The 13958-nt window shown below is 39.9% G+C and overlaps 1 protein-coding gene across 1 annotated transcript in view; it reads left to right on the top strand.

Moving 5' to 3' along the window:
* The window catches only part of LOC141765554 (paired box protein Pax-6-like), a 29272-nt gene extending 20004 nt beyond the window's left edge, over positions 1–9268 (top strand). The window contains exons 7-12 of the mRNA XM_074631616.1: positions 3452–3604; positions 3957–4039; positions 4219–4369; positions 5091–5200; positions 6765–6906; positions 8311–9268. Coding sequence (XP_074487717.1) covers positions 3452–3604; positions 3957–4039; positions 4219–4369; positions 5091–5200; positions 6765–6906; positions 8311–8396 — 725 coding nt within the window. The 3' untranslated portion in view covers positions 8397–9268. The remainder of the gene's footprint in view (positions 1–3451; positions 3605–3956; positions 4040–4218; positions 4370–5090; positions 5201–6764; positions 6907–8310) is intronic.
* Positions 9269–13958: the final 4690 nt, after the last annotated feature.

The following is a 13958-nucleotide window of genomic DNA, read 5'->3' as shown; positions in this document are numbered from 1 at the left end:
AACTGCGCCTCGCTTGGTAAGTAGACGAGATCAGGCGGCAGCAGCCGGTGACAAAAAGCTGCGGTCAAGTCGGACAGTTTCCAGCACTCTTCAAAGAATTTACAGGAAGTTGCAGGAAAAGTTTCATCCTGTTAGATCCGATCTGTAGGCCACTTGTAGTTTGGAGACCACGTTCAGATTTATTCATATTTGTTTATAAATATATGTGGAAATGTGCGTGTATCTGGCATTTTCATTACATTCATATTTTTATGTCTGCCTTGTAAAGCTCCTTGTAATGAGCACTAGTATTGATTAGTGCTATATTAATAACCTTCATTATTATTATTATTATTATTATTATTATTATTATTATTATTATTATTATTATTATTATCAACCACACAAGATATGTTTGTTAACAGATGAAACCTTCATTGCACAACATGAGACAATATTACAATTACACAGAAAGTTGTGACTTTCTACAACACGTGGTGTCTGTTGTCAAAACTGAGAGCCAATCAGCTCTTTGATCAGGCACCAGCCAGGCGTTTTCCATCATGCCCTGGTTCTTGCAGTCGGTGGCGTCGCCTGGCTCTAAAAACTGCGGCCGCTTCAATCTTGGGAGGTTATTGTTTCCCACTTGTGCATGACGTCAGAGCAAGTCGGCATCAAGTCGGACACAAATCTAACCAGCACGCATTATGCGCCGATCGCTGGTGATCGATTCTGCGCGGGCCTGGCTCATCTTGAACGAGCATAATGATCTGGCACAGGATGAGTGAAGAGTTGGGGTTGAAATACTGGAGGGGTGATGAACTGATTACTGGCGGGTGTGTGCAGGGCAGGGAGCCGGGGAGAGGTGATGAGCTGATCGAAGGCAGGTGTGCAGGTGAACAGGGATCTACCTAGACAACAGGACAGGAAGGACAACACACACACACACACACACACACACACACACACACACACACACACACACACACACACACACACACACACACAAACACAGAGAGACCAACTGGGGACATGGCAGGAAAGGGAAGCACAGAGAAACACAAGGGAACCATAGTGAGGCACGGCTAATTTTTGCGATTTTGGTGACAGTAGTGCAAACAGGCGCAGACCCAGGCAAGAAAGGATACATTCTTAGTAGGAGGAATACAGAATCTGCAGTAGGAATCGGGCAGAGCATCACTGGAACTTGGATGCAATTATGTGAACTCAACTCCCCCCCGTTGAAAATCAGAGTTATGTACAAACTCATTTCAAGACCAACACAGGACAAATCTTTGTTTGTAGGCCATGGCATATTATGATACAGTTTCCCCCTTCCTATTCAGTCGCACCCATTGTATGCATTAGTGTCACTATTCCATGACTTTACATTGAAAAGACATCACAGACAAAAAAAAAAACCTCTTTATTCTCTTTATTAATGAGCAGTTCATTTTCAAAGTTGTGCGAGTAGTCAGAGTTGTCCCATTATGCCATGCATTCAATTATTTTCAAAATTCACATTATACGGGACAGAGGGCACATTGTATAGAGCTCACATGAGCGGCTTCCTTCAATGTGTGTGTGGCTGAGGGCCCCATTTGCTGTATGGAGTAGGCTCATATGCTACTGCTCCTCCTCCAGCACCCTGGGATTACAACAGTGAAACAAAGTCATGCTATACTACCACGGCTGCTGCCTCCCCATCAGTCTACAGCATGTTTGTGCCTGTGTGTGTGTGTGTGTGTGTGTGTGTGTGTGTGTGTGTGTGTGTGTGTGTGTGTGTGTGTGTGCGTGCGTGCGTGCCTGCGTGTGTGTGTGTGTGTGTGGGAGAGAGAAGGGGCGTCTGCTCTCATTTGTGTCTCTTTCTGCCTGACTGACTGTGACACTGAGCAATGGCTTCATTCTGTTTTGCAGCCTCTGTCTGCTGGGGATAATGAATAATTAGGCTAGCACCACAAATAACATGAGTTCCACAGGGAGGTAGAGTCAAGCTCCCGTCTGCTCAGGGATCACATGTTGGAGATCTTCCCTCTGAAGTGCCCTGTACCTCCTTCGCTCATCTTTAACTCTCATGCATGGTTTCATTTCATTGATTTGTATGTGACACATTGTATTGTCTACTGTGATCAAGGCCTGGGTTTTTCAGTGAAGTACTGCAGCCATTGATTGAGTTGTTATTGCTAATATACCTGCTCAGCTCGTGTCTCGCTATCTTAATAGCACTTGTATAATTCTTATATATTATACAAATTTAACTTTCATTAAATCAAACTTTGTTTCTTTTTATGCAGTTTACATACAGATGAGCACAAACAACAAAATGATAATGTGTTTTGGTAAAAATATTATGTATTAAAGAGGAAAAATCGTACAGTGAAACAATAAAGTCTAAGTTTAGAATAGAATTAAGAAAGATAAAAAACAGTAAACTGGAGCGAAACAGTAAAATATGAGTAATATGAGTCATTTTTTAACACATAAATTGATGCGCCTGTAATCAAAGAGTTTTGACCTATTGAAAATACCATATAGGCATTTCTATGTTTCTAAACTGATCAATTTTTGGGTCAAATCCCACAGACCCAACTGAGAGCTAATGAGATCATGCTAATTTAAACCTTTAAACCAGCGGTTCTCAAACATATTAGTCAAAGGTCCGCATCTGATTTTTTTACAAGGTCAGAGGTCCGAAAGTATTGGTGATAACAAAATGATATCATAATGTCTTGTATTCATAGCATGAGTAGAGATGGGTGGGATTTTATTGATACTAGCCTACTGCTCTAATCGATACTCCTTATTGGTCTGGTTCTTTATTGATACTCTTATTGGTTCTTTTTCGTTACTAAATAATTGCTTTTCAATATATTATTTAAAAAAAAAAAAAAAGAATTCAGAACAAGATTAGAATTTATTTATATTTTAAATGTAACTAAAAGTTGTTTCTAGAGCAGCAACAGCAATGTTTAAAACAGCAAAGTAACTAATTTATATAAATTCAATAATATCTCACTGGAAACAAATCTAAAATGTTAATAAAATCCCATGGCCCGGGTCTCAAATAATATTTTTTATGAATAAAAACTTGAATTTTATCTATGTTTTTTCTTAAAACTTGTATTTTCAACGAGCCAAACTTTGACAATTTGACATTTAACTATCATGCGCATTGTTTACCAACGACATTGTTTCGGAGCCATGGAAAGTGCTGTTTGTTGTGTGTAGAAGGTACATGTGTACTATACCGTACGATAAACAATAAAAAACCTATGCCAAATCAAATATGCGGATCATAAAAATCTGATTTCCATACCGGATCGGTCAGCTTTCATTTTAATTTACTTCATTTTTAATACATGTCTTTTACTTGCAATGGAACGTTTTGTCATGTAGCTTCTTTTTCTTCACTATATGATTTGAAAAGCTGTTTGAGCCGAAACTCAACTTTTTCCTTCCGTCCTTGGTGTAGAGTGTCCACAGGCAGAGGGAGGGGAGAACGCTATATCAGTTAGTTCCAACGGTGACGACTCAGAGGAGACTCAAATGAGGCTTCAGCTGAAGAGGAAACTGCAGAGAAACAGAACGTCTTTTACGCAGGACCAGATAGAAGCACTGGAGAAAGGTAACTGCTAGTTGTTCATCAGCAGCCTACATCATACAGCTACATACATATTAGGACATCATACACCCACATATATGCATTCATATGTATGGGTAAAAAGATATTGAGTAATAATATTTAAGTATAAGGATTAGGGATATAAAAAGATGCATGTTTCACCAACTGCATCGCTTATTCATTTTATTCTAAACTTGATTTTGGTACAGTTACTGAAAGGAACTTTTAACTGTCTCAATTTAACACTAATCAGCCTCTATATGACCTGAATGAATATCGACTGTCTACATGTACATCAATTAAAAATGGCACAACTAATGTTATCATGTAATGACACAATGTGTTTTGGCTCCAGAGTTTGAAAGGACTCACTATCCAGATGTGTTTGCCCGAGAACGCCTTGCCAACAAAATAGACCTTCCAGAGGCAAGAATACAGGTAGGCTCTACATCATTGTTTAAGTGTGTATGAGTGTGTGTTGTGTGATTCATTAAATAACATTAATGCCTCGAGTTTACATATGGACATGTCAGTATTGTTTGACTTGAAAAAATGTGAACTCGTCCTTTAACCTTATAACAACCTGTGTTTTTTGTTTTCTATTCTGGCATGTGCAGGTTTGGTTTTCCAACAGACGAGCGAAGTGGAGAAGAGAGGAGAAGCTGAGAAATCAACGTCGTCAGGTGTCCAACTCCTCCAACCATATTCCCATCAGCAGCAGCTTCAACGCCAGTGTTTACCAGCCGATACCACAACCTACTACACCAGGTACTGGCGAGGGCATGCACTATAAGTATATAAACTACACATTTGACTGGAACTTATTAGAAGCATAATAACTAATGTTGTTTTAATTGTTCCTGATAAGAGTCTTTGGGTTACATTCATTCAGCAGATGCTTTTGTCAAAAGTCATTTTCCCCATGTACAATTCTGGGGTTTGGTATTTTGCTCAACTACAACTAGACATGTGGGCAGGAGGAGCCAGGTGTCAAACGACTAATTCCACAATTAATGGTTTACCTACTACTACTTGAGCTCAGGTGGGATCGCCACTGGCTGCAGAATCTAATCCCGATATCTCACTGCATTGAGATGGCCTTCAATGATGACAAGCCTTGTTTTGCCAGTGAGGGAGATGCCGCCCCACACCATGACACTGCCCCCACCAAAAGCTGTTACTCCATCGGTGCAACAATCAGCATAGCAGGAGAATACACTGTTTAGCATTGGCAGAATATTGGCGCTACCCACATAATCAGCTGTGCTGCTCATCCCACTAATACACGATCCTTACAAGTTCCACATTATTGTGAAGGTAAATAAACAGGCTTTCCAACGATGTAAAGTACAATGCCAATTAGCATTGTAACAACAGAGAAATAATCCACCAAACACAAATTTCCAAACTTTTTTTTCCGAGTTTATATTGCCTGGGATACAATACAAATATCTTTCTTTTCTCCATTTCTCCATCCTTGTCTCTCTAGTGTCCTTCTCATCAGGATCCATGTTGGGAAGGTCAGATCCAGTTCTGTCCAACAGCTACAGCCTACCAGCTATGCCCAGCTTCAGTATGGCTGCCAGCCTGCCTATGCAAGTAAGATTATTAAACAAAACAGCACAATACAAAACTAATCGAGCACTTGAACACCTGCCAGTATCTGGCTTCCGCTCGGGCTGGCTGACATGCATGTGAACAGTTGATGTGTTGACTACACTTGCTTAGAACATATGTATTTGTGGGAATGTTTGTCACGGGTGAACATGGCTCATCATGAACCCCCCAAAACATAGGAATGTCCAGCGAAGGAGTAGAGCCTGGCTCGACTTTTGTAATGTGATGTCATGTGGAAATGCAATGCATTGGTCAATCAAATACAAGCAAGCACACATGCCTGGTGTATTACTTTTTGATGTTGCACAAGGTATCTCTTAAAAATAAAGGTGCTAACTAGAACCATATAGGGTTCTTCATCTTGCCCTCATAGGAGAACCCTTTTGGTGGAACCTTAGGTAGAAGATTCTACCTAGAATCCAACACAGGGTTGTACCTTGAACCATCTGTCACAAGTTCCACCCAGTACCCCCTATGAGAGGTTCTACACAGAACCCCTCTTTGGTGGAATTGTTCCACTCAGAACCCTTTCCATCGTCCAAAGGGTTTTATCTAGAACCCACCCAGGGTTCCTCAAAAGGCTCTGTAAAGGTGCTGATGTGGTGCAGTGCAACCCACAACAATCATGGTTCACAATCACAGTTTTTTGAGGGGGTGTGGGCTGGGAAGATCTTTTAACGACCATACTACAACAATCCTTGAAGAACTCTTTCTTCCGAAAAGTGTTCTTTTAGGTGAAAGTGGTTCTTAATTGAACCCGTAGTCTTACAAAGAACCCTTGAAAAACCCTTTCTTCAAAAAAAGGGTTCTTCAGAAGCAAATGGTTCTGGGTAGAATCTCAGCCCTTCAGGATGAAACTCTTTTAGAACCACTTATTTATAAGAGTTACCTCAGATTTGCCGTGATGAAGGATAAAACGATTGCGGACAACTTTTCAGAGTTGTAAACTCCTTTCTCATACCGTGTAGGTGTCTGATGAGCTATGAAACTCATTGATGTATGTGTACCTCAAACTAGACTCCCTGGATTATATTTCATCTCATCACCCTTACCCATAGCCACTGGTCCATACCACCCTTGCATGTCTTTAACACTGGGCTATTTTTGGTCTGAGCAACCAATTTATGGAGCCGGACAATCTACATGTAATCTCCTGTGTGTGAGTATTTTGGAAGGATTTGAGACCACCAACATGGCTGAAGACATATTATAGACTGAAAGCTGAAGGTCTTGTGGGGAAAAAAAATTATTCACTTTTACCTTGGAGAGTTGGAGAGATGTTGGAACATATTGAATATATAAAGGTTTGAAGCTCTTGTGCACTGGCTTCACACAGCTGTGGTGGTTGTCAAATGATTAAATTGTGAAGAACAATTGAGTGATTAATTATTAAAGTTAATTGATTGTGACTTAAAAGAAAATGCTTTGATAGTTACGAGACTTTAACAACAATATTAATCTTGCATGACACCAACTCAGTGCTGAATGGCTCATCAGGGTGTTAAATTCTGCTGTTTTAATGGGTCATATTCATTTATGTTTCCAGGCATCCAGCCAGACCTCTTATTCCTGCATGCTGCCCACTAGCCCCACTGTAAATGGAAGAAGTTATGAGACATATACTCCTCCGCACATGCAGCCACACATCAACGGCCAGTCAATGGCGTCCTCTGCAACGTCGTCAACAGGTAGGAAGGATGCATGTTGATACCTAGTTAAATGAGACAGGGCAGAAATGAATACTGATGATGATCAATGATGTATCCACTCAACATCTTGGGTTTTAATATTTGTTTAAGAATGATGCTCCTTTATAGAATTCTTGGAATAATACAAATATTAAAACATATCCAACATGAAGCTATTAAGGCAACATTTGGGAGAAACACTGAGAACATTAAAGATTAATGAGTTAAATTTCTAAAACGCCTTAAGTCTAAACAACTGTCAGATCCATGGCAGATGATTAAATTTTTTAAAAGAATACATCCTCAAAAATGACTATTTGTTTATATAAATTACTCCCCCTGTGTTTCCTTTAAATTCCTGAAGAGAACTTTGTTTTTCTCGCATGCCTCCACAGTGAACAAAGAATCCAAAAACTGTGTAAAGTTTTGATGAGTTGAAGTAAATGGGGGCCGCGTTTAACAACAGCAAAACTATATCAAAACATCCCTTTACAAACTCTCACACAACTTGTGCAGTATAATCCAAGTCTTGTTTATCCAGCCGTATGCTCACTACTTCACAAACACATGCATCTTCGCTAAAATCTTATTTAAAGGGACAGTTTGTAGGATTTGGCGACATCTAGTGGTGTGGTTGCAGATGCAACTCAGTCCTCCCTTTCCAAAACTGCAAATCCGAGTGCAAAACTGTTGTAATGCCATTGGACTCGCTCAGAGGCCATCCTTGCCATAATAACATTACTTTAAGAGCAACGTAAGTCAGACGGCGGTTGACGGTGCCACGGTTTTGCACTCGTTGACTCATGTTATTGCTACCGGATTATACTGCACAAGTTGTGTGAGAGTTTGTAAACAGAAGTTTTGCTGTTGTTGTCACGGCCCCCATTTACTTCAATTCAACAAGACTTTTCTCTGATTTTGGATTCTTCATTCACCGTGAAGGCATACGAGAAAAACAGTATTCTTCACAAATTCAAGGTAAAACCGGGTGTGCAATTGATATACAAATTATCATTTTGTGGGTGATCATCAAATACAAATTACTGACAAAAAGAAGGCTTAGAGGTCAACCCACTTGAGCTGCACAACAACAATGGTATTGTGTTCTACACCATTACATCAAATAGTTTTATACACATTTCCCCAAGATTTGTTTGTCATATTTGGTATTTTTGGAAACTTTGGAATCTCCCCTAGTATTTAAAATAAGGTTATGTGAGTTTGGACAATGCTTAGATGTACCATATTGGTTTGTATAAATCGAAGGTCCAGCAGAGCTTAAAAGTACAAACCCCTCTTGCATCCTCAAGTACCTATACAGGCCTCCTCTTAGTTCTAGTCAAAACAAACCTTTGTGGTGTCATGTCTGTCACTCTAACGACTTCTTTGTTCTCCTTTTACCAGGTCTGATTTCCCCTGGTGTCTCAGTTCCAGTCCAAGTTCCAGGAAATGAAGGGGACATGTCACATTACTGGCCACGCCTGCAGTGATCACCAGCAGTGACTGCTGCAACAGGACTGTATGGGACATCAAAGCATGACCTATACCTACTTTACAGCTTGAATGTGAAAAAGGACCTGAAACTGACTGCACTGCAGCGAAAGAATATGAAGGAATTACTCATTATTGTTTGCGAGAAAATGTTCAAACCAAAATTCTGGAGACGAGCAGGACAGAAGTTTGAGTGCTCTTCCAAATGAAGGATTTTAATATCACTACAAACCAGTACAATTTCAGCTACAACTGGATCAAAGGTCTTGGGGAGTTCTGTCTCTGTATCATCTCCAGCTCCCATTCAAAGTCTGGTTGGTGAGGACACTTTGGCACTTGTAAGCCCAGAATGAAAAGCTCTAGCCTGAGCTGTACTCAGGAAGCTCAGGACGGTGGCCCATCCTTTGGTAACACTAAACTCCAGACAGGAATAAACTGCTTAGTGTCCATTTGGACATTCTGTGGGAAGACATATTACCTCCACTTTCAGTTCCTAATTTATATCATGTTGGTGTATTTGTAGCAAAAAAAGATGTTGTCTGAAGCATAAAGGGAAGAACTTAATGAAACTTGAAATTAACTGTCTGCTGTGAATTTGCTTCATCAGCCGATTCCAAAAGCTCCGGCCTGGAATGTGTATAGAATTTCAGAATGTGGATTCTGGTGATATGTGTTTGGTATTGTAAAAACCCTGACCTGGATGTGATCTGCTAACTGGCATGGACTGATTTTGAACTGAAAAAAAACAGTGTCTGTTTAGGAGGAAAAATCTCAGTTTGTTTTAATTCCAAAGCTCCAGAAATTCAAGAGTAAAGCAACTATTGAAAGAATGGAAGCAGAACAAACTCGTTGTTAGCCTATAAAAAGTGATCATTAGATTGTGTCTGGGATGTAAATCTGTTTCTAATTTTAAAGTGTAAAGTATTTGTCTTCTCCAGTGATCTGGGAGGGTTTCCATAATAAAGTTATTTCAATTATATTCCTTGTTACATTCTATAGTATTGTTATGGATTTATTTGTTGAACCTGTGAATCTGTGACAAGAAGCACCGAAGCTGTTCTCGAGGCTCGTGGTGGAACACCTTACTAACACACGGTAGATTTATCTGCTGGATTTTCTTTTTTGTAAATTTTAGTCTTAAAAATGTTATACATCTCATCCAAGAAGATTAGTTCTACACAAGTCATTCAAAGACTGTGAAGGTTGTAGAGATATATAAATATGTTCTCACCAAAAAGTGGTGCTGGATGCTCAGTGCAGTCTGCAGCTTTGTTTCTAGAAGTTAACCCCCATACTGCAAAAACTTGCAAAAACTCTCACAAGACTTGCTGCCTGAAGACCTAACCTTTACCATTCAAGGTCTATGCCTAACGTTAGCCATTGGAGGTCAATGTCTAAACTTAGTTGTCTTTCTAGAGTGTCGCAATTTGTGCTTTACCTTCTACACAAGACCTACCTGCAGGGCTAGTTGGTGAGCCAAGCTAATCAGCAACATGCTAGCGCAAGTCAGCCACAATAGATAGATAACCAGATAGCTGGCTAACTAGGGGTAAGTTGGCATTATAAATTAACGTTTAAAGAGGACCTATTATGTTTTTGTGCCTTTTCCATTTCCTTCAGTGTGTCATATACGTTTTTTGTGCATGTACAAGGTCTGCAAAGTCACAAAGTTACAAAGCCCAAGTCCAGGCCAGAGGGAGTTACTCTCCCCCACGGAAACACTGCTCCTGAACTGCCTGAAACGCCTTTAATTGAAGTCCCGCCTTTTCTTCCATAACGTGATGTCACCAAGTAAGTAATTTGGGTAATACATGCCTAGCAGCTAGTTTTGCATGCCCTCAAATAAAGCTAGTTAGAGTGGAGCTGGAGCGGAGTCCCAAGAGTTTGGTTCAGTTGACCAATTACAACAGTGGGCCAGCTGACCAATCAGAGCAGACTCCGGGTGGAAGGGGGGGGGGGGGGGGCAGGAGCTCAAACAGAGCGTTTCAGACAGAGGGTGAAAAGAGGTGCTGTCCAGTCGGTATGAGAAAATAAAGTGTTTTTTGAACATTGAAGCATTTAAACATGATCTAGTAGAAACCCGTAATACATATTGAAAATAAGCATAATAAGTCCTCTTTAATGTGGTTGAAGTGGAACGTCAGTAAATCAATATTCATTTATCAATAAAGGAATGTGTATGATTCGCATCAGGACAGCAGATATGGTGATGAATTTGCTGCCTAATTCCTTAATGAAATCACCTGAAACCTACACCATGGCTGCTATAAAATAACCCCTTACATCTCTACACACATCGATGGGTCTGTTATAACTTGATATCCTGCCTGGATTACATAGATTCAGTAATCACAGCCTCCTTTCCAACTTGTTTTGCAGTTTGTTTGCACTATCAAATGTTGAATAAACTAAAATTAAGAGTGAAAAGGCTTTGCATTGATGTGATCAACAACTTCACCAAACTTGTTTATCATTATCATCACTGTACAAATTAAAGGACTGGTATGTGGGATTTAGTTGCACCTAGTGTTGTGGTTGCAGATTACAACCAACTGAATACCCCTACACTCACCCCTCCCTTTCCAAGCATGTCAGACAACTGCGGTGGCCTTCAGGTGACATAAAAACATGAAAGGGCTACACTGTAGAAACATGGTGGAGCAACATGGCGGGCTCTGAAGAGGACCTGCTCCCTAGGGCTCGTTCTAAGCTAACAAAAACACAACAATTATTAGTTTCTGATGATTATACACTAATGAAAACAAACAAACAAAAAAATCCCCCTAAATCCTACACACTAAGATGTTTGGTGCTGTGTGTTCACGATGTTCCGCTCTGCACCATCCAGACCACAACAGTGTGATTTCTGGGAGAAGCTGATTCTTCATTTGTTGAGCTCTTGTTGTCATACTCTACTGTGAATGGCACAATTGTTTTAGAGCGATGAGACCAGTGATGTAACCAACTGAGAGCATATTTATTAATCATCATACCCTCCCATCTATATACAATTAAACCCAGACCTTTTGTACTCTTCACTGCACGACCAAGAATCAAAATAGCAGGTGCGTTTGGAGACGCCCACACACTTTCAAACAATTGGGATGTTTCCCAAGAATACAAGAAAAAATCTTACAAACAGGTGTGGCACAATCACTGCTGTTCTCTTATAGAAAGAAGGTCCTAATCTGCTGATCAACTGGGGCATGTGTGGAGTTTGCATGTTCTGCCCTTGTCTGCAGAGAATTGATTCACTCCTACAGTCAAAAGTTGTGCAGGTTGGATGACTTAGAGTCTCTGAGGTTGCCTTCACACCTGTGGTTCTATTGGACAGTTTTTGCTAGCAAGCATGCCAAATTACAAATTAATGTTTAAAGAGGTCCTATTATGTTTTTGTGCCTTTTCCCTTTCCTTCAGTGTGTCATATACGTTTTTTGTGCATGTACAAGGTCTGCAAAGTTACAAAGCCCAAAGTCCAATGCACATTGGCCCCAATCTTCTTTTTAGTGAGGAACTGCTAGAATACGCAACCCACTTCTATTTTAACTGCTTTTCACTCTGTGATGTTCAAAGGAAAATCTTCCCACTTATGCATATTATTACCATGATTAACAAATCATGAAAGATATCGCTTCCATGACAGTTCCCATGATCAGAATCAGAATCCGGTTTATTGCCAAGTAGGTTTTCTTGTACAAGGAATTTGCATTGGTTCACTGATGTATAACATAAATATAATAAGAGAAAATTAAATACAAATAATTAAAAAAAAAGAATAGAAGAAAATTATACAAAAAAAATATTTTAAAATATGTACAATATCTGAATTAAGATGAAAGAGCTGTGCAGTTTTTAGAAATGTTTTGTGCAGAAATGTGCAAAATTGTCCAGGGAATGTGCAAAGGTTCACAGTAAGAAGTATAAAAAAAATATGCAATGTACAGAGATATGGTCCCGAAGATGTGCGTCAACGTAGCGCATATAGACAGATTTGAAGACGTTAATGTAACATGTAGTGTCTATGGGCTCTGTTATCCTTTATATATAATACCAATTCTTGGTCTGCTCCCATACTACCTACTGTATGTGTCCTCATCCCACAGAAAAGTGCCGGACAATACTCTGCGTTCTCAGGACATATTTTTGTCCCTAATGCTCACATGGAAAGATGAATTACATACATTTATTGTTAGTTTCGCTTTTAAAACCATACTGATGTCACATAGCTTGTAAGCGGACCTGGACCCTTCATTTTAGGCGGACTTGGTGCGGTTGTATGGTCCTCACCAGTGTTTGAATAACAGTGTTCACACTAGCCTAAACAAGCTGAGCAAAACATGACCTCACTTGTACTGCACAAGAACAGCTAAATTAAAAAGCATCCTAAATTGTATTTAGGCATGAATGTGACAGTGAATGGCTTTATATGTGTTGGACCAATAGACTATCCTGTCATTCACCAAATGTGTTTTGGGACAGGCTCCAGTTCCACATGGACCTGAACAGGATAAAGCAGGTGTATATACAGTAGATAGAAAATAGATGGATGGATGCTAACAACAGCTGCACAAAACAATGGCATTCATGGGACTGTATATCATCACCTCTATCAGAAAGCACCCCCCATGCTGATATACTGTAGACTCCCCAAGATACACAAGAAGGTATCCGTGTCCAGGCCTCATCAGCAGCATCAACTCTGACATACGACATTGCCTAAAGCACCTAAAGGCAATTTTAGCTCCCTTGTATGGCACTATTGCACAACACAAAATTGACTTGAAAATGGACTTTGTCAACCTGTTTGAGAGTTTAAACTGGACACAGATGAAACAAAGGAGTCTTAAGCCGTGGGCACACTGCCCGCATGAGGCTCGCCTGACGGCAGCGTCACGTCGTGGCTGCGTGATGCACACCTAGGGTGTTCACACTAGACGCGAGTTAGCTGCCTGTCGGGAGCGTGTCTGCTACCTGTCAGCTGTGTTCCTGCTGGTGCTGACAGCCCTTTCTTTCTACATAGAGTTTGCCTTTTAATGGCCATTAAAATCATGATAAATATAATTTATATTTATTTTAGACAGAGAAAGGTTCAGAAACGTGTGGTAATTACTAAATAATAGTAATAATCCACAATTAAAACTCCTACTGTATTCATTTATGATGCTTTCCAAGTCACTGCTTGTTCCACATAACTGTCCGGCACATGTTTCAGAATAAAAGCCTCGTGTTAACAAATGAAGGAATTCTGCGCAAATAAAACCCGCTTTAGGGCTTTTATTTCGAAATGACAGCAGGAAATGTTGATTTAAACCCCAAACTTTATACATTTTTTGAGCTCCCAAAGTGACTGCGTTTTCCACAGCACTGACTGCTCATATTTCAGAATAAAAGCCTTGTGTTAACAAATGAAGGGATTCTGTCTATAGAAAAAACGCCTGAGGGCTTTTATTTTGATTTAGTGTTGATTTAAAAACAAGTTTACTTAACTTTACTTTTTTTTCATACTCCGTAACATATTCTACAGATAAACCTCGAAACTGTAGTAAAGTCTTGCTGGTATG

This window comes from Sebastes fasciatus, chromosome 4 (genome assembly GCF_043250625.1).
Source record: "Sebastes fasciatus isolate fSebFas1 chromosome 4, fSebFas1.pri, whole genome shotgun sequence".
NCBI classification, from domain to species: Eukaryota; Metazoa; Chordata; class Actinopteri; order Perciformes; family Sebastidae; genus Sebastes; species Sebastes fasciatus.
This window is presented reverse-complemented; position numbering and strand designations above follow the sequence as displayed.